This window comes from Leptopilina boulardi, unplaced genomic scaffold (genome assembly GCF_019393585.1).
Source record: "Leptopilina boulardi isolate dan_hultmark-lab unplaced genomic scaffold, ZJU_Lbou_2.1 LbouV2_223, whole genome shotgun sequence".
In the NCBI taxonomy this organism is placed as follows: Eukaryota; Metazoa; Arthropoda; class Insecta; order Hymenoptera; family Figitidae; genus Leptopilina; species Leptopilina boulardi.
The window spans coordinates 2,208,636-2,231,686 of NW_026137778.1; the positions used below are offsets into that span (position 1 = coordinate 2,208,636).

The 23,051-nt window shown below is 24.6% G+C and overlaps 1 protein-coding gene across 1 annotated transcript in view; it reads right to left on the minus strand.

Annotated features, from left to right (window-relative positions):
• The window catches only part of LOC127279787 (neuroligin-1-like), a 104,717-nt gene that overhangs the window by 18,612 nt on the left and 63,054 nt on the right, over window positions 1–23,051 (minus strand). Inside the window, exons 8-10 of the mRNA XM_051302356.1 lie at window positions 15,263–15,637; window positions 8,418–8,682; window positions 3,953–4,153 (exon numbers count right to left, since the gene is read on the minus strand). Coding sequence (XP_051158313.1) covers window positions 3,953–4,153; window positions 8,418–8,682; window positions 15,263–15,637 — 841 coding nt within the window. The remainder of the gene's footprint in view (window positions 1–3,952; window positions 4,154–8,417; window positions 8,683–15,262; window positions 15,638–23,051) is intronic.

Consider the following 23,051-nt stretch of genomic DNA (forward strand, 5'->3'; position numbering starts at 1 on the left):
AATTTCATTTTTTGGTAATTCAAACATTCGATCAGTCAAATATTCGAATTTTTAACAATTCTATCTTTTGATTATTCGAACTTTGAGAAATTCGGTTTTTTGGTTATTCGAACTTATTTCATTTATTAATATTATTGTTACTGTTATTATTTAACAATATTGATAAACTAGGTTGTGACATTCAAAATTTGTACAAAATCCATTCCTATTGAAAAAAAATTTATTTGATTCAAATAATCAGTTTCCTGCGACTATTATCAAATAAATATTTACTTGAACAAAATAATTTTTATTTGAATTAAATAAATTATATTCAAACCAATAATTTCTTTACTTGAAAGGCAAATACCATTTAATTGACTCAAATAAAAATTATTTGATTCAAGAAAATATTTATTTGATAATAGTCAAGTAATTGGTTATTTGAATCAAATAAATTTTTTTTTCAGTGTACATAATTTAAACAAAAGGAAATTAAAAAAAAATACTTTGCAGTAAATTTTGTCGTGCCAATTATTAAGTTTTTTTTAAAATAGTTTTCTGCATTACTTTTTTTTTTATTTTAAAAATATGACAGCAAAATTTTTTGTTTTCTTTTGATTAAGCATATATATATATAAAAGGTTTGAGGAAAATTTCGCATTTGACACCAGAATTATCAGCCGTGTGAGGTAGAAGAGATAAAAAGAGAGATTTCACATAGGGTTCCAACAAGTTTCCGAGATTTCCTTCTATTTTCGAGTAAAATAGCTGCAGATGGCTGATGCCAACTGACCCGTTAGCCCAGTTCCTATCTTTCTCTCTTTTGGCGTCCTTTCCTTTGTTCTCTCTTCTAGCCCTTTTGCCTCGAACGAGCCACTTTGTCGAAACGGAAGCAAATTGCGACGAATCAATTTCTCTTTTGTCCCTCTACTGCCATTCCACGCTACCTCGATGGCCAAAAGCATCAACTCGATGTTTTCATTTTTATTCATCTTATTTCCACTATATATATACAACTTTCAAAGTTTGTATGCCAATTTTCTGCCAATTTTCTATGCTCACACACATACATATTTATATTAACCGGAAAAATTATATACTTTTCTTCAATAAAAATTAAAAAAAAAGTAGATTAAAATTTTTTTTTTAAATCCGAATTTTGCCAAATCATTCAGTATTTAATATATATTTTCAAAAAATTCAAAATTTTCTGATTTCACAATTTTATAAACTATAAGTTTCGACACTGATCGCCAGTGTCCTTTTCAGTAAAAATTTGGTGAAAACAAAAATTTATTAATTTAATTTATTATCTAAATTTATTTTATTAATTTAGAAATCAAACCTTTAAAATTATTTTTTTTTTTTTAATTTATTTTCTAATTTTTGGATTTTTATTCATTAATTTTTTTTTAAACATTGTATTTTGTAAATTTTTTGTGACACATGATTATGTTCTAAAAATCATTAGTTATCATTCTATGGAATTTTATTTGTCATAATTATTTTTGAGCCGAATTTTTATTTGTTCAAATTAGTATTTTGCAGAATTTTCATCAAACCGATTTTCTGTATTACAAAATTTTTATTTATTCGAATTTTTATTTGTCAGAATTTTTATTTGCTCGAATTATTATTTGGTATAATTTCCATGTAACCGAGTTTTCATACTAGAGAATTTTTACCAAACCGAAAAATAATATAACAGAATTTCTAAATGATGGAATTTTCATTTGTCCGAAATTGCAAATGTCCGAATAAACAATCGACAGAAAGATTTCGGCGCGATTTTTTTAAATTCAACCAATCAAAAATTATCCATAAAATTGTGATTGGTTAATTTTAAAAATCGCTCCTAAATCTTTCTGTCGATTGTTTGTTTAGCCATTTACAATTTCGGACAAATGAAAATTCTATCAATTAGAAAATCTGTTAAATGATTTTTTAGTTGACTAAAAATACAATGAAATTCTACCGAATGAAAATTCTTTAAAATGCCCTATTATGTTAAATGAAAATTCGAGCAAAGAAAAATTCTAACAAATAAAAATTCGAACAAATAAAAATTCGGCTCAATAATAATTATGACAAATAAAATTCCATAAAATGAAAATTCTAATTAATGATTTTTAGAACATAATCATGCGTCCCAATTTTTTTTTATATGAAGTTCTTCAAAAAGATTAAAAAATGTGCAAAACTATTATTTTAATAGAAAAGAATTATAACTCTACACTCATTAACTCTCTCACGTATAATGACATCAACGCTTCATTAATTATGAAAAGGTGAGTTAATTTCAAGAAATGCTTTATATATATATATATATATAATCCACCCTAAATTTCATTGAAATCTAGTTGCTTGAATTCATTTCGTTATAAATCATTGAATTCGATTTGTTGAGTTTAATACGAGAGTTCCCCTCTTAAATGTCACAACCAAATTGATTTAATAATTCAATAAAGAAAATTATCTACTTTATCGAGTAGGCATATATACCTAACTCTTAGTTGTACATTTTGTTATTGCATTTTAATATAGAAATTTCTATTAACAAAAATTTAATTTCTGATAATAATTGATGCAAATTTTTGTAAAAAAAAAATTAATAAAAAGAATTTTTTTTCAATGAAATTTTTTGCAAAAAAAAATTTTTAACTTTTATATACCTAGAAACTTTTTTTTTTATTCAAGCTCATTATTATCAGTCGTCGAGTTGAAAATTGAAGTTTTTCTGCATGTGAAAGTTCGTTTCAAATGTTTTAGTCGTTATTCTCACTTTGAAAAATGTCCTGTCTTATTCTAAAAAAAAAAAAAAATTATCCTTTCTGTGTCAAGTAACTTATTTTTAAATCTCACTTTAAAATCTCTTTTCTGTGGTAATATTCATTAATATATTAAATTATAAATTGTAATATTTAAAAAAAAATAACATATTTTATATATAATTTTGTCATTTATTAATGATTTCGTAATTAACTTTCTTGTTTCAAATACAATCCTGCGAAATCCATTTGTTTTGGATTATTTGGATTTGCTCAAATCCAACATTTCGGTCTGTCGATTCTCGCGGCATTAAATCGGATAGAGCTCTATACGTATTTCTTTTTTTTTTGTGTTGAGAGAACGAGTGACATCTGGAATCGCCACATATTTGCAATATATTCTATTGACGTAAATAAAAATATTTTATATATTGCCGACAAACTCGAAGTGAACATAGTGAAGTATATATATTATTTTATTCTTTTTTTTCCAAATGTACGTCACAAAATCTACAATTGATTTTCATAAACGGATTTTTTATCTAACCTACAATTATATATATATACACTTAGAAAAATGTTTTTGTTACTTTAAAGAAAAATCTGTTTCTTTAACTTCTTTTGTTTCATCTGGTTTAATTAAAAAAATAAAATTTTCTTTGAAATAAAAAACAAAATTTTTGATTAGAAAAAAGTTTCTTTGATTTAAATAAATTTTTTTTTTGAATAAAAAAAAATGTGCTTTAAAGCAGAGAAATTTTTGCCTATATATCGAATCAAAGAAATAATTTTTTAATTTAAAATAGAAAATTTCTTCGAAACAAAGACAATTTTTAACAATTAAATTTATCTTTGATTTTTATTTTTTTTTTATCAAAACATTTTTTATGAGTATTTTTTATATTCAGCTATAATAAAAAAATAATGAATTATAAACTATTCTATACTATACTCTTTTTCATTTAAAAGTAATTTAAATTTTATTATATTCAATGCTTGAAAAGTTTCGAAAATAATAATAAATTATTGAAAAATGAGTTTATTATTAAATTGAAAAATTAATTACAAAAGTATTTTTAAATTTAATAGTAAACTCCCTTTTTTTGAATAATTAAATTATTTTCGCAACTTTTCAAGCATATTTATATTTTATTTAAATATAAATATTTATTATTTGAACGATGAAAGAAATTGGAACTTACGTCGCCTTTCTCAGGAACATATTTTGCTAGCCATCCCCAGAGAATTCCAAAACCAAGACCACCGACAATGGCTAGTGGTCCCTGAAGAATTTGATACCAAAGTGCATCATGGGAAAACATAACACTTTTGATGATTCCATAGATGGCAACCGATGCTGCATCATCAATGCCTGCCACAGCGATAATTAACGTTGGAATTCCCTGAAAATTAAAATATTAATAAAGTCCTTTTGATTAAAAAAAAAAAAAAAAAAAAAAGAAAACAATATTTCAATTAAATATTTTTCAATAACACTTTATGTTATGCAACATTTGTTTTTACGTCATATTGTCTCTTTAAAAAGTAGATATTAATTGATGGGCAATTTATTACTGTAGACCGATATTTCAAGAGTTTAGAAAATTTTTATTTCTCTGCAATTTTTATTACACTGAAAAAATTTTTTTTTTTTTGATTCAAATAATCAGTTACTTAATTATTATACACAATAATTTTTGTATTTGAAACAAAATTCAATTGATCTAAATAAAAATTATTTAGTTCAAGGATATATTTATTTCATATAAATAATTAATTATTTGTATCAAATAATTTTTTTCCAGTGAATGAGTTGAATTTCCCATAAAAATCATTAGTTAAAAATTGTATTTTAAAGAATTTTATTAGATACAAATATTTTTTATAATTGACCGATTTTTTTTTAAATTTTAATCAATCAAACAAAACATGTTCCAGAGTTTCCCTCTCATTCATATTGCATAGAGAACAGATCAAATTCTGGTCCCAGCTATAAAGATTTCCCTTATATATGTAAATCTGACAAAATGTCTTGATGTTAGTCTTAATTGTGCGAATATCTTTGTTAAGAAGAACTTGCGGTGCCTAAGCAAAAAGATTCCTGAGACCAAGTCTAAAACATTTTGCAAGATTTTCTTATTGTTTTCAGATATGCAATAAACCAAAAAAAATTTTAAACGAGCAAACTAAAAATAAATAAAATTTTTTATAAAAAAATTAATAATTTTAAAAATAAAAATTTAAAAAAAATTTCTTGACAACACTTGTTAAAAATTAAAAAACAATTTTTATTTTCTTAAAAAAGTTTTTCAAAAATTTATTTTGATGCAAATAATTAAAGTGAATAATAAAATAATTAAATAGCTAATTGTATAATTATATAGGTACATTATAATTATTTTATAAACATTTTTATTTTTACTGAACTATTTTTATATATTATAAAAACTTTGGTTTTATAATAAACATATTTTTATATTTATTTTTTGATTTTTTTAAAATAATAATTTGCAATATATATTATAATAAAGAATAAAAATTCTTGGTGTTTTCGATTTTATATAATAAAATATTAATTAGTTAGTTGACTAATTTAATTAATATTTAATTTGTGTTGGGTTACTAAAAATTTAAGACACTTTTTCCTAAGTATACCAAAAAAGTATTACCTGGAGCAGAGATTTCACTATTGCAGTGAAACTTATCTCCACAGAAAATTAAAAGGCATTAAAATAAGCTGCAACGCTTCTTATTTTAATCCAATTTTGCTTATTTTAATCCATTTTAGTATTAAAATAAGCAAAATTGGATTAAAATAATAAGCGTTGCAGCTTATTTTAATGCCTTTTAATTTTCTGTGTCTGTTACAGTTAAAGCTTTCTTTTCGAATACAATAAATTACAAAACTGCCAGTACTCGGCCAGTACTGAACCAGTAGTGGATACCAGTACTGGTGCCAACTCTGGTAGCCACTACTGGTAAAATGTTATCATCCCAAAGTTACGCCAACTCTGGCGCCAATACTGGGTACCAGTACTGCGCCATTACTTGTCAGTACACGGTGCGCCAGAAGGAGGTTTAAATAAAAATGAATTGGCACTTAAAAATTCTTTTTGATTATGTTTCTAAGATGAATAAAAAACTTTTCTCAATAGGTTTTAAAATCAGCTTACGTGCCCAATTTAAAACAAATTGAGTTTTAAATATTTAAAAATAGTATTTTATGAGGAACCAGAATTTCTTTAATGTATACTTATATGCGTATAGATAAGTAATAGATATTTTAGATTTGGGTTCATATAAATTTATTAACAATGAAGTTATTTTCTTGTTTCGTTTTTATATTCATTCATTAAGAGTGTCGAACGGTATCTGAAATTCTTTGAAGGGAGCTTTAATTATCACTCTGAACGTGAAATAGTATTGATTTTAAAATACTTTTTTCTCGAAACACGAACACTTTTAACAAAATCAGCCAAAATCCTCATCTTATAAATTTCCTAAATCCAAAAAACTGTACGAATCCATAGAAAAACATGGTTGCAAAACAAAAAGTAGAAAAGTAATCTAATAACAGCTGCGACTTTGTGCGCCCTGCATGCTGCTGCCATCTAACGGCGGCAGGAGGTAATGAACCCCTCATTATATTACTATTCGTTTTGCAAACGTGTTTTTGTATGGATTCGTATAATCTTTAGGATTTAGGAAATTTATATAAGATAAGGATCTCTAGCTGCTTTTGTAAAAAGTGTCCGTCTTTCGAGAAGAAAGTATTTTAAAATCAATGTTTATCATTTTCACGTTTAGTGCCGTTTTTATAGAGCGATAATTAAAGGTCTCTTCTTGCCAAAAAATTTCAGAGATCATTCGACTCTCTTAAATAAATTTTGTCACTCTTAAAATCGTTCTTTTAACATTATAATTTAATTTTTTAAAATTGGACACAAACACTACAGCAATATAATTATTTATATGTAAAATTGAAAATAAGTAATTATTTTATCATTTATTACAGTATTTATTAGATTAAATAAATTCTGATTCCCCATAAAACACTGTTTTTATATAAAAACTCAATTTTATTTAAATCGGGCACGTAAACTGATTTTAAAAACTATTGAGAAATGTTTGTTATTCATCTAAGAATCATAATCAAAAAGAATTTTTAAATGCCAATTCATTTTTATTTAAACCACCTTCTGGCGCACCGTGAGTACTGCGCCAAACGTAAATTTTTGATTGGGTATTCTTTAAAATAAAACTTCTTATCATTGATTTTTATGGGAGATTCATGCACTTTACAAACGCACAAGAAAGCTTCTTATAAATAAAACTAAAAATGAAAAGAAGATGAACATAAGATACATCTAGCCGTTGTGTGTGAAATAGAATTTAATAAGACTTGGCTAACTCAAGATTTTCAAAAGAGAGATCTAATGAATTTTAATTTTATGTGGAAGTAGGTCAAAAAGTAATAAAAAAAAAAAAAAATTCGAAATATAATTAAAAGAGAAATATGAGAGGATTTCAAACGTCTATATTAAATACAAAAAATTTATTAAGATTCTGAAACTTGTGAGAAATTTAATTACAATTCTTATTTTTCTGATTTACACAACAATTAAATTAATCCAAATTTAATTTAAGTAAAAATTAAAAAAAAAAAAAAAAGAACGCGATGAAAATGAAGTTTCTAGCATTTGTCAGTGACAAACATAAATGCGAAAGTAGGTTTTGTATAATTCCTTTTGTGCTGAACAAAAGTTGGTTTGAGTTTTCGCGTGAAATGAAGTTGGATTGAAGCACACTTGGTCGTTAGTAAAGGAGAGAAGAACGGCAGGATATATATATAATCCCACAGGATCTTTACGAAGGTAAGGGTACATTCCTCGATGCTAATGGCATCTATATATATATATAGTACTCTCGAAAGAAGATTTCAAGTCGCAAAACAAACCATGTGTGCCGGAATATATTGTCACTTCTTTTCATTGGCTTCTGTTATTATATCAGCGTTAGGGTGCAATGCACGCGTCTTGTCTTGATTTTACGGGACTATACTACTTGAAAAATGCGTGTACACTCTATATTCTTAAGGTTATGTGATTGTTGTGATTTCACATGTAAATATTCTCCGCAAATTTTCTCGCAAAATATTTGATAGATTGAGCTAAAATTTTATGGAGGAGTCAAAAATAGAACAAAGACTTGTTCTATGTGCGAGAGTATTAATATATATATATTTTATCAACAAATTTATTTTTAAAAAATTGCAAATTTGAGAAAAATTTAATATGGCGGCAATACGATTTTAATCATTGTCACAAATCTTGCAATTTTTTTTTGACAAAATATTAATATACTCTGGCAAACAACAAATCCTTATACTATTTTAAACATATGAGGAATCAGAGAAAATAATTTTTGTTATTGAAAATTACTTAATTATTTTTTTAGATAATCCGTTTAGAAAAATGTTGATCCTTTTTTATATTTTTTGTCTAATTTTAATTTCTACAATTTTTATACAAGAAATGCATTTAACCTTATACATAATGTGTTTGGAAAAAATTTACTGTCGTCAAATTAAGTACTGAATTAAAACTTTTTTTTTTTTTACTTAACATTTGTATGTCATGTATTTTAAATTTGCATTTTGAGAATTACCTTGGCAACTCCATATCCTTTGGCTCGAAGTCGAAAAAGACAAGGAACCACAACCGCTGGTGAGACAGCTGCAATTATGCTACCAAGAAGAAATCCCCAAATCCATGGCAAGTTCAATAAGTACCTTGTCAGCACAGCCACTACTAATGCCTCTACCAACCATGGAATAAGGCCTAATTTTGGCACAGTTATTTTCATACTTTTCAAAGCACGTGGATCAAGATCCAAACCTGCTCTCGTCAAAATGATTACCAATGCGATTTTTCTGTAAATTAAATATTTTAATTAATCAACTTTTTTTCAGTATAATACTATATGTTGAGACGCATGATTATGTTCTAAAAATCATTAGTTAGAATTTTCATTTTATCGAAATTCATTTGTCATAATTATTTTTGAGCCGAATTTTTACACGGAAAAACTTTGTGCAAGAATCATTCCTAAATTTGTTCAGGAACTGAGGATATGAGAATAATTTAAGAAATCTTATTTATATTTTCTTTGAAAAATTCTAAGCAGTATTTCTATAAGAATTGTAGAGAAATTCAAGACAACTTCCTAAACTCACTACAGAAAGTCTTGAATTTGTTTTAGAATAAATTTTTACGTTTGCGAGAAAAAAAATTTACTCTGGGAGGACTTGATCCCACGTCCTCGAGAGTCCAAAAACTGCGCTTTACATCTCTCAGCTACCTTAGCAGCTTATGGTATTATGCATTGGAAACATATTTGACGCAACCAATCCCTGCCTAGTGCTTGGTCACTGTACTGTGTCTTCCAAAACAGTTCAAGAAACTTTCAACACCCAGTGACAGAGATATTCCGATCGCGGCATTAACAAGAAGTCTTCCAATGTCATAATAAAAATACAAGTATTTTCTTGAATGATTTTTGTATTTTTCTGTAAATTTTGCAGAATTTTTCTCATATCCTCAGTTCCTGAACAAATTTAGGAATGATTCTTGAATAAAGTTTTTCCGTGTATTTGTTCGAATTAGTATTTTGCAGAATTTTTATCAAACCGATTTTCTATATTACAGAATTTTTATATAATCGAAAATTCACTTCTTAGAATTTTTATTTGTCAGAATTTTCATTTAACATAATAGGCATTTTAAAGAATTTTTATTGGGTAGAATTTCATTGCATAGAATTTTCTTTCAGATAAATTTTCATTTGTTCGAATTATTATTTGATATAATTTCCAAATAACCGATTTTTCTACAGAATTTTTACTTAACCGAAAAATCATTTAACAGAATTTCTAATTGATAGAATTTTCATTTGCCCGAAATTGCAAATGGTCGAACAAACAATTGACAGAAAGATTCCGGCGCGATTTTTTTAAATTCAACTAATCACAATTTTATGGATAATTTTTGATTGGTTGATTTTAAAAACCGCGCCGAAATCTTTCTATCTATTGTTTGTTCGGCCATTTGCAATTTCGGACAAATAGAAATTCTATCAATTAGAAATTCCGTTAAATGATTTTACGTTTAAGTAAAAATTCTGTAGTATGAAAAATCGGTTATATGGAAATTATATTAAATAATAAATCGAACAAAATGAAAATTCATCTGAAAGAATAAAATGAAAATTCTATGCAATGAAATTCTACCCAATAAAAATTTTTTAAAATGCCTATTATGTTAAATGAAAATTTGAGCAAATAAAAATTCTCACAAATAAAAATTCGAACAAATAAAAATTCTGTGAAGTGAATTTTCGGTTATATAAAAATTCTGTAATATAGAAAACCGTTTTGATGAAAATTCTGCAAAATACTAACTCGAGCAAATAAAAATTCGGCTCAAAAATAATTATGACAAATGAAATTCCAAATAATGAAAATTCTAACTAATGATTTTTAGAACATAGTCATGCGTTCCTATATATGTAGCAGACAGATGTAAATAAAACACAATGTGTAATGTTTTTTTCACAAAATAAAAATTGTGAAATTGACATTTTTTAAATAAAGTTTAAAGTTTTATATAATCTCAAGTTTAGTTATTAATTTCTTAAATTTAAATTTTAAAACAATCTTTGGTCGAAAAATTAGATTCGACATTTTGAATTTTTTAATTCAAATAAAAAAAAAAATTAGAATTACCTGGGGTTAACTGAACATCCATAAAAAAAACTACATACTGTGCAAAACTGCAATACGTTTTTGTACGTAGGTTATTTTGCCCATTATGTTTCTTCTTTTAAAAAAATATAGATTAAAATTTATGAAAAATTTTGATTTGGATTTGATAGAAATAATTATTTCTACCTTCCATATGGATCAAATTTTCCATAATTTTAATCTCTTATGTTTTTTTTTAAAGAAGAAACATGAAAAGCATAATGGGGAGCATAACCTAAATAAAAAAACAAATTACTCTTTTCATTTTATCAGTTATATTAGAAAATTGTACTATCTCTTTTCATTGATATCATTTTGATCATCTCCATGCAAGGTATATTTAATTTATTATTGACCTTCGATAATAGCATAAACAAATAAACACAATACACATTTCTCACATATTTCATATTAATAGAAAAGTAGAAAAACAATAAACAAAATAAAGAATTCATCATGGAAAAATTATTTTACAAAAATAAAAATTTCAACTCTTAAAAACGTTTAATTAAACTGAAACTATCACTAAACATAACCTAAAATTTTTCGCAGCTAAGTCCATATATATATATAAATTATAATTATTATAAATATAAATAATAATTTTAAATAAAATAATTAATATTAATATAATTAATTATAATAATTAAAAAGTGAAAAAAATGTTTATATTGCAGCAGGTTTAAATTTCGAGTAACAAAATATACAAATCGAGATTATTGTGCTTTTAATAACATTAAATTTATTATGCATACATCTTTATATTGAAGATAATACATTTTTTTTTTAAAGAAAATTATTTAATTGGAAATCCATAGAAGTAATAACAATTATTGAAGGATATATCGTAAAACATGAAATTCTCGTGATTTTCTAATTTAAAATTTATAATTCTTATATTCTATTTTACAATAGAGTTATAAAGACGTCAATCGAAAGCTATTTTAGTTTCCATATGTAATGTAGAGTTATATGTCTAAAGGAATGTTTAATTGGAATAAAATTTTTAAAGGAATTTTTATGTCAAGTTTTGAAAATAAAATTCGAATCTAATTGCTTGCAAATGCATACAAGTACATGTGATTCCGCTTTGTATTACCAATGTTTAACCAAAGTTTAAAGCCAAATTGAATGGCTTACAAATGTGTATAATTACAACAATTGTAAAACACAAAGTCATACGAAATGTTACATAATGTTTGAACGAACAACTATCTTTTATTTAAGTGTCAATTATATCTACAACAGATATAGGTTTATCTTACTAATCATATAAACTATATATAAAATAAATATAATAACCAGTCTTTTAACTTTATAGTGTGAAATGTCATTAATAGTTTTTTATATTTATTTATTTATTTATTTTTTTTTTGGTCTATTATTATATTTTATGTAGTAACTTTGTAAAGTGAACTAATTAACTTAATATTCTGCACAAAAGTTTCTGTGGAGATAATAGTAGTCATGTGTACAATTTGCATAGCCAATGAAAAGATAAACATTTCTGTAAAAGCAAGCTAAGAAAAAGCATAACGAATCAACTCAAGTGTTGCTTAAATGAAAAATGTAAAGGCAAATATTATTCATATATCATGTGTTACACGTTAATTGATCTAATAAGTACACTTATTATTTAACATTTAACAAAAGATGTAAAATACTCGTGATTTATTTAAATTCCAAATTTATGGATAATTTAATTTCTTCCTAAAAAATGTTGTTTGATTTTCAAGAATTTTTTTAATATTTAAAAAAAAAACCAATAGTATATCTAGATCTATTGCTTTACACATTATTTACATTTCTAATTTAATCAAAATATTTAATAAAAAAAAAAAAAAAATTATTAAAATAATATTATAAACCTATTTTAAAAACTGTCAAGTTATTGAAGAAGAAAATGTTTTCCATGTATAAACTAAATATTTGGAATGATTTTCAAGAGAGTTTAAAATATTTGACATTGACAAAGAATGAGAGAATTTCACGGTCTATGCTCCTATTTTCTCGTCCAAGAGAAGTATTTCGCAGGTCTCCAAAGTAAATTCAATGTTCGGAATGTATACATATATTACAATGTTTTTCTTTATTTTTCTTTGCGGAATTTAAAGAATGCCTTTTCTATCTGCATTCGAATCTTAACTTGAAGACACATTTTTCAAGATAGTGTATATATATATAGGTAGATGATTCTTCTAAAACTGATCCGTTTTCATCACAGAAAATTAAAAGACATTAAAATAAGCTGCAACGCTTATCATTTTAATCCAATTTTGCTTATTTTAATACCAAAATGGATTAAAATAAGCAAAATTGGATTAAAATAATAAGCGTTGCAGCTTATTTTAATGCCTTTTAATTTTCTGTGATAATATAGTAATTTAGATATTGTAAAAAAATTGGAGCGCATTTATATCCCATAAAAATTATTAGCTGGAATTTTCATTTGTATGAATGACAGAATTTCTTTTTAGACGTATTTTCATTTTTCAAATTACCATTTGAGTTACTTTCATTGTAAACGAAATTTTATTTAACATAATTTTTCGGTAGCGAATTTTTATTTACACGAATTGTTATTTCATTAAATTCCTAAAACAACGAATTTTCATTTGACAGAAATTACAAATGGCCGAACAAACAAAAATCAGAAAGATTTCGGCGCAATTTTTTTAAAATAGACCAATCACAACTTTCTTCATAAGTTCTGATTGGTCTATTTTAAAAATTGTGCTATTATCTTTCTAAGTGTTGTTTGTTCGGACATTTACAATTTCTGTCAAATGAAAATTCACTGTTTTAAGAATTCTTTCTAATAACAATTCGTGTAAATAAAAATTCGAACAAATGCGGAGATTCAAAAAAAATTAAAAATTCTGACATTAAATATAATTCGAATGTAGAAAATTCTGTTGAATAAGAATTCTGATAAATTGAAATTGAGTTAAATTATAATTCTTTTAAACAAAAGGTGGATAAAAAGAAATTCGTTAAAATAAAAAATTATGTCAAATAAAAATTACCCAAAAAATTCTGTTAAATAAAATTTCGTTTACAAAGAAAGTAACTTTGTTATTAGAATTTTTAACACGCCGAATTTTCATTTGTATGAAATTATATAAATGTCCGAAAAAAACAGTCGACAGAAAGATTTTAGCGCAATTTTTAAAATTGACCAATCACAATTTTCTTGATAATTTCTAATTGGTTGATTTTAAAAATTGCGCCAAAATCCTTCGGTCGATTGTTTGTTCGGACATTTGTAATTTTGGACAAATAAAATTTCGGCGTCTTAAAAATTCGTAGTAATAGAAATTCGGACAAATTAAAATTTGGTATATCGGAATTTCTGTAATTCTGCTAAATTATAATTCAATTAAATCAAAATTTTCTTAAGGATATGTGGACAAAGAACGATTTTTCGTGGTTTGAAACTTTCTCTGAAATAAAAAATGATTTCGGGTTAAAATTTTGGAGAAATGATTTTGTTTGGTACAAGGAATCTCGCTGTTCTACTTATTTACCATAACTTAACGTAAAAATAATAAAAATAAAGCAATAAATAGTAAAATAATGTATTATATCATAGTTCATTCAGCGGCCACTTGCTCGAATTGGCGCTGTTTACTGGAACACTGACAAACTCAAGCAACGTCTGTGTATGCGCCACCATGTTTGTTTTCATTTTCGTTTAAAAATCACATTTTTTAAACTTCATTTTTTAATAATTTAACGCAAAATTATGTATTTTTCGGAGAACAGCGAGATTCCTTGTACCCTAATCTATCATCTCTCAAAATTTTAGACAAAAATCTTTTCTCATTTTAGAGTGAAATATATACTACCAAAGCACTTTTTTCCATACTAGGTCACGTGGGAGGTTCCCACATACCCTTAAGTAAAAAGTAATCTAAATTAAATGACTATAAAAATAAAAAATCTTCTAAACAAAAATTTTGTAGCTAAAAATTTTGTTAAGTAAAAATTCGAATAAAAAGAAATTCTCTTAAATGCTAATTCGAAAAATATAAAATCTCCTAAAAAAATAGTTATTTCGAATAAAATTATTTAAAATGAAAATTCTAATTAATGATTTTTTTGGGATAATCATGAGATCCTTAAATGGTAATATAAAAGGATTTATTTTGTTTTCTGATTTATATGACACATTTTTTTTAATAACATTTGTAAAATATATGATTTGCCTATGGGAGTAGTACGTGTTATGTCATATAATGGGTGTTGACCTTGAACTTATGTGTCAGTATAATGAATTGAAATGGTAAAACCTTCGAGCTTCGATTACAAAAGTTTTTACAAGTATATTTACGTGACAAGAAATTTGATCACTTATAAACTTGTTAATGCTACGTACGAGTTTTAATTTCAAATAAGAAAATTTAAAAAAAAAAACCTGCATTGTTGATTCAATATTGGAATGAAAATATGTTCTTTGACAAATGTTTTTTTTAAATTATAATAATTATATAGAAAAATAAGCAAAAGACAATATTTTTAACCTATTAATTAGGTTGTAAATTTTGAAATTTGATTTCAAAAATTAATTTTGGAAATCATTTTAACTCTTATTCTTTTGACTTATAACTCTTTTAGCGAATATTAACAAAATAAATTACGAAAGAATTTATTATTTTCTCAGATTTAAAAAAATTTAATGCATAAATATAAATATGAAAATAAATCTTACCGCAAATTGGAGACAACAACACTATATCTTCCATCTATGCTGACCAGTCCCATATTTTGGAGAATGATTCCGGTCAGCAGCATTCCGACGAGAGCCGGAAGAGTTGTTAGAGAAATTAGCCATCCTCCAAAATGTGCGGCAATGCAAAGTGCTGCCAGTCCAAAGAGAGGACCTCCTGGTGCTGCATCTTCTCCAATAATCGAATATACAATGCCCCATAGGAGCAGCCCCAAGAGAAAAAGGCATAGGGTTCTTGCAAATTTTCTATAACTGGGACAAAATGGTTGTGGACAAGCTTTCCTCCATCCATTTGGCTCCCAGGAAGGTGTGTCATCTCGACCGTGACATCGTGAACAAAAAACGTATAGCCACGATCTAGAATCAAACAAATCTTCGAAGAATTAGTATTTTTATAGAGGTTACAATTTTTTTTTAAAATTCAATAAATTAACTTTAGGGGGTTAATTTCATCAGTTCAGGATTTTGCCATAACCTCAAAAAATCCTAAAGAGACACGAATCCAGCAAAAAAAATCTTTCTAATCTAGGGGTCTGACCATGTTTACTGTATATTTTTTGGGGTTCCTGAATCCAAATCCTATAGGTTCTTTTAACCCCATCATTTCAGGATTCTGAAATAACCTCAAAAAACACATTTTTTTGAGGTTATGACAGAATCCAGAAGTGGTCGGGTTAAATGGGCCTCTCGGATTCGGATTCAGGGACCCTTAAAATATATAGTTAACCTTCACATCAGATGGGAATTTTTTTTTGCTGGCAGTGTAGCTGAATTTAAGGGTTTTTTGAGGTTATGTCAAAATCCTGATCTGACGGAATTAAAGAGACCTCGGATTCGGATTCAGTTACCCCAAAAACATATGTTTAATTGTTAATAAATTCAATTCTGCTAGCTTGCTAGTCTCGTCAATTTTTGTCAAATTGGCCTTGGAACTTCGGCAAGAGAATCTAGTTTCCTACTCTCTAAATCTGAATCAGTCATATTTTCCTGATTAGCAGTAGAAATCTACTAATTGTTATAGCGAGAATTGAGCAACTGACAATTAGTAGAAATTTACTGATTCAATTAGTAAAATATCAATTACTGATTGAATCAGTAATATAAATATATGGCGGCGCCCACAAAATCTACTGATTTAATAGTTAATTTTAAAGGTTATGTTATATACAAATTACTGATTTACATAAGTTATTTTCTATTGCTTGCATATTCACTAATTATATTAGTAAATTTCAAAAAATAACTGAAACTTCAGTTAAAATGAAAAGTACTGATTGAATTAGTAAAATTGCTATTGGTTCAGATTTAGAGAGTAAAGCTCTATTTTTAAGATCTAAGAAATTTTTATTTTTCTTTTTTTGAATTGTCTCACTTCAGAAATTTTGCTTCAGGTATAAAAAGTACAAACCTATTTCCAATGGAATTTTAATGGAACCTTATCTCGTTAATAATTTTTATAACTTTGGAAATTATACAAACCTAATATGATTTCCAGTCAATAGATAAGATGTAAAAATTGAATGAAAATTAGGTTAAATTAATATAATTTTTTATAGTTGTAAAATTTATAATAACGACACGAAGTTACATAAAAAATTTCCGTTTCTAATATAATAATTTCTATACGAATTAAACTAAGAAGTATTTTTTTACTTTTAATTTTTTATCATGTAGAACAAATATTTAAAAATGACAATATGATACTGATTAAAAGGGGGTTTTTTTTTCTATAAATAATCGATTATCTACACAGAAAAAAAAGTTTACTTGATTAAAACAATCAAATTATTATTATTTGAGTCAATTAAAAGTCATTTATTTTAATTACAGAAATTATTGATTCGAATACAGTTTATTTGATTCAAATAAAAAGTTATTTGGTCCTAATAAATATTTATTTGATAATAGCCAATTTCTTTGAACTAAATAAATTTTTTTCGAGTGTATTTTTATGAGTTTTTATATTTCGTCAAATTGAGTCGAGACGCATGATTATCCCATAAAAATTATTCATATATATATTTTATTTGACTGAAATTGCAAATGTCCGAAAAACAATTGACAGCAAAAAATTCGGCGCGATTTTTAAAAATGACCAATCAGAAAATTGTCAAGAAAATCGTGATTGGTGAATTTTAAAAATCGTGCCAAAATTTTTCTATCGATTGTTTGTTCGGACAAATAAAAATTCGGCGCTTTTTGTGAATTCTGTTAACTAAAAATTCGTTTAAAAAAAAATTCTGTAAAAATTTTAATTCGAAAATTAAAAATTCGTCTAGTAAAACTTTTTAAAATTCTAAAATTCTAATGAATAATTTTTATGGGATAATCGTGCGCCCCATTGAGGTATTGCATTTGAAAATTTTAAAAATCAGATATTAGATATTTTGTCATATTTTCAATTCTGCGGTATAGTATCATTAAAAATGAATGCGATCTATATAAGTGATTTTTCTAAATTTTTTAATTGTTATTTTTTCATTAATTAGTTTAAACAATAAATTTGAACTGTTTCTTTTTACCGCAACTATAATACTGCACTATATCACATTATAATAAATGTATTATTTAAATATACACCAATATTAAATTTTTAATATTTCATACAGAAAACTAAGTTGTTTGAAGTTAGACATTCAAGGTTCATTTCTTTTGAATTTTTAAAAATACATACAAATAATTTAAACGGTATAAACTTTTCAAAAGAAAAATTGAATACATATAGAGAAAAATAGTTTATATCAACAATAGCTGGTATACGTAGAAAAAAAATGTACATTAAAAACTATAACATAAAGTACGGATAGATACACCTCATTTCTATTTTAGTGGGATTTATATATTGCAATTTTTAAATCGTTTTCTGACAAAAGTCAATAATATAAATTTTATAGTATGTATATTTGAAACTATGCTTTTGTCAGAAAAATGGTATTCATTTAATATAGCATTTTTTTTTCAGTGTACGAGAAAAATAGGTATACGTATCGCAAAACATTTTTACACTCTATTTTGCAATAAAAAAAAATTAACAATTACATGCCAAATGAGTTTATTTATCTTTTCATTACAAAATGAAATTTAAAAAAATATTAACAATTTTTTAAAAATAATTTTCCTGTTTTTGAAAATGTTAAAAATATAATTTTAAACAATAATTATTTTAAAAAATTGAAATTTTTTTTTTTTAATTCAATAGATTAATTCGTACATAATTTTTCCGTTTGTATTGTTTAATTATTTGCAAAGCCATAGAAAATAATTATAAATAAATTTTACATTATAAAATTATAGGATTAATTATAATAATTTTTTTTTTTTATATAAACTTACACAAAGTTATAATTTAATTTATTTACAATTTCTTTATTTTGTCCATTGCTGTTAGAATACACGTGATATTAGTTTTTATTGTACAAGGTTTGTGCTTACATATTGCACATGATTTCATTGAGAATTCTCTTCATGAAATCCATATTGAGCGTGTTGAATATTTTATTTACGTAAAGGTACTAAAGTCTATAGGTACGTTGCTCTCGCTATATTTAGTTTTAGTTGTACGTTATCAGCGAAACAGTCCGTCAATTAAAATTTACTTTGTATACCGGGCAAAAAAAAAAAAAAAGAGAAAGAAAATTAACTATTTAAATTCATTTCGATTGTTTTAAAGTTTCAGATAAAAAATGACAACATGACAAGCTTTTTGTGAATTTTTAAAATAATTCAAAAACTATTTTTAAAAAATTCCAAATGTGAGTTTCAAATGAACAAAAAAAAGTTTAGTTTTTAATTTCAAATTTTAGATTTCTGTAATTCAAAAAAAAAAAAAAAATTAATATACCTACTTTATTATTTTTTCATTGCAGTAGTAAATTTTTAAAAAAGTTTATAGACCAAAAAAATTGATTTCGTTCATATAGAACTTCAGGCACATAAAAATAGATAATCGAAATTTTTAAGATTAAATATATTTTCAGTTATATAGACAATTTAGAATTAAATTTGGTATTTGAAAATTTAAAATACATGAATTTTTTTTGTTACTTTTTGTAAGTTTAGATTTACGAAGCTAATGTATGCAACGTTTATAATAAACGATTTTTAAAGAAAAAATTTTTTTAAATGAAAAATTCTATAATTTTTTGCCTAAAAAATATTTCTTGTAGTTTTCATTAATCAACAAATTATAAAAAAATATTTTTTTAGGCAAAAAAATTATAGAATTTTTCATTTTAAAAAATAATTTCTTTAAAAATCGTTTATCATAAACGTTGCGTACTTCAGCTTTGTTAGATTTTAATAAAATATTAATTTAAACATTAAAAAATGAATTATTTACTTAATAAATGTTGAATTTATTTTTAATTTATTAGAATACAATAATTTAAAAAAAAAATATCGAAACGGAAAAATTTGTTTTATTATATATTAAAAATAAATTTCTCAAAATTTTTTAGAAAATACTCAAATATGATTTAATATTTTACAAGAAATTTGAAACGATAAATAAATCATTGTAATCACGTGGCCCAATAGTCACATGCTTTTATAATTATCTGTTTGTAAATATGATTGTAATTTGGATTAAGATTTAAACAGACAGTGTGTAATCTTATCTAATATAGAAATACTAATGAAAATTCGATTGAAAGTTCTCTGATAAGTTCTTATATATTCTTCAAGTGATATACGGAAGCTGACCGCGAATTAAAAGGTAAATAATTAAATAACACAAATTAACAATGAGTAACACGCAATTGTTTTTTCTTCATTTTTTTTTTTTTTTTTTAATATTTAACAATAAATTGTTTACTTTATTATTAATCGAAAGAATTTAATCTATAATTAAAAAAAATTTATTTGATGAAAATAATCGATTACTTGACTATTATCAAATAGATATTTATTTAAATCAATTAAGTGGTATTTATTTCAAATACAAAAATTATTGGTTTAAATACAATTTATTTAAATCAAGTAAATATTTATTTGATAATAATCAAGTAATTGAGTATTTGAATCAAATAAATTTATTTTTCACTTTTCTTTCATTTGTTAATGGAAAATTTTAATTTTTTTTTTTAAATAAAGAAAAAAACGTATTTAAATAATTGGTTACTTGACTATTATTAAATAAATATTTATTTAAATCAAATTGAACTAAATAATTGATGCAAATAAATATTTCTTTGATATAGACAAAGTAATGTATTTTGTGAATTTAAGAGCAAGAATAAAACAACTCACCTTTCGAGTTCCTCGGAGTATTCAATTTTGTCTCGTATTGAGCTGGATAAACTGAATGCCGACTTCTTCCTGTTGCCATTGATTCGACCGTTCTCCAAGTCGAACTTATACTGAGCTAAATTCTCATGACTAGCGCCGTGGTGTAAAATTGATTTTTTTCTACTACCCGCCTCAGAATTATGTTCACTACTTGCACTAATACGCCTATGATGATGATGATGTTCAAATGCAGGATTATCAACACCTAAAATTTGATCGCTTATCGACACTCTTCTTTTAAGAGGAGGCTCCTCATATCGCGTCCTACCGGTCTCGTTCTCCATTTCGACTATTGTCGATCACAGAGAGTCAATCACAAATCGAACTCCTCACCTATAACGATACTGGTCACGAGTTGTCACTCCAATGCACGTCACGTCTTGTTTTCTTTCTCGATCACCACTCCTCGCTAATGTCTTCAGACGATAACGTTTCCAACACAATTGACGTCTTGGACACCTTGGCCTCCTTTGCCACTTAACAAGATCTTTCAATTCTTCTTCTTCTTCTTCCTCCCTTTTCTTCAAGTTTCTTTTTTTTGCCGAAGCAAAAATTTTGATTTCTCAAATTGTCAAATCTCTTTTTTTCTTTAATTTTGATAATTCTTCATATCTTGTTTCGTGTATGTCTCAAAGCTTACTGATGAACAAATTTTCATTGTAAGTCTCTTCAAAATCACAAACTATATAAACGATTAACACACGATTGGTGCAGAGGTGCTTAAAAAAGTGAATACAGAATGATAACGACTCAACGTCGTTTCTGTATATGTAATTATAAATGAAGACTTCATTTGAAGACGAGATTCTTTCTTTAACTAAATTTTCGCTAGCAAAATTAATTTTTAAATTTTTCTCCTAGGGTATTTTTATCTCTCTCGTTTTTAGTCACATGTCACTTTCTAATTTCTATATCATTAATCATCGATTTAACTTAATTTGAAAATAATTAAGCAAAGTACAATTTACATAATTCAATTAGTTCAAAGAATCGAATTTTTAAATTTATAAATAAAACAGATATGACATACATGTAAAATTTAAAAAATACACTACCTACCTTAATTTTTGTTTTTAATTACAAATTTTTATTGTTTTTCTCTTTCTTCTACATTGGTTTTTGTCCATTAAAAAAACAACTATTATAGACAATCTTTCGTTATAGATTAAATCATCAAAGTACTTTACACTTTTCTTATCTTATTAGTCAAGTATGTAAAGAATTTTAAGTATTTTCTTGATGCATTTTTATATTATTGTATACTTTTAAAAAAATGTTAAAATTAAAATTTTATTTTAAAAATAGAAATGAATCTTATTTTAAATAGTTACGTTTTTTAAAACATTTTATAAGCTTCTTAGTTCTGAATTTAAAACATGTAAAACAAGCAAGTGAAAATAATTTTAAATCGTTTTTTAAATAAATAAATACTCTGTAAGTACTCTTTAAATTTGAATTAATAAAAAATATAACTAATTCGAAAGTAATAATCCCATTCACTGATTCAAATATACTAATATTTCTATTAATTATTTAGTTAAAAATAACTAAATTTATTTTTAGGTTCTGTAAAAATAACTGTAATTAATTAATTAATGTTAAAAAAAATCATTAGTTAAAAAATTTCATTTTTAAAGAATTTTATTAGAACTAATTATTTTTTTAGACGAATTTTCAATTTTCGAATTAAAATTTGACTTGAAAATTTGATTTGAAACAGTAAAATTTAAGCTTCTTAAATTCAAAATATTTTATTTTCCAAACAAATTATTATTTAATATTAAGACGGCAAAACTACTTTCAAGAATATAATTTAATGGTTTTTAGCCCATTAACATAACCTTAAACTCAAATGTTATTTTTAACAACAAAAAAATAAATAAAATTAATTTTATTAAATTTAAAAAAATTCAAAAGTACAATTTTTTCAAAATAAATTATTTTGAACAAAAATTTTTTGTTAAAATAATATTCTTTGTTAATAATTATTTCCTTTTTTTATACTTTTTGTTTAAAGTTAAGGTGAAAAAATTGTAATTTTTATTCAATTTTTACAAATAATAGCTCATTTTGCTCTTTGAAAGATTTTCTACCTGTTCGTTGAATTTTATTAATAATATTTTGTTCAAAAGTTAATAAACAATTTTTATTTATTTTAAAAAATTATTATTTAACAAAAACACAAAATCAGAATTGTAGATAAACTTTCAAAGAGAAAAAAGAGTCTATAAAAATTGAATAAAAAATACGATTGTTACATAACTTTTAAGAAAAAACAAAGAAGGTTTAATAATTATAATTTGATATTAAATATTAAATTTTGACTCAAAATATTTTCGTTTTTTTTAAATTCTACAACTAAATCTTTCAGGTGTAATAAATTTTAAATATAAATTTTTAGTTCTGTAAATTATGTTCTAAAAATTATTAGTTAGAATTTTCATTTTATGGAATTTCATTTGTCATAATTATTTTTAGGCCGAAT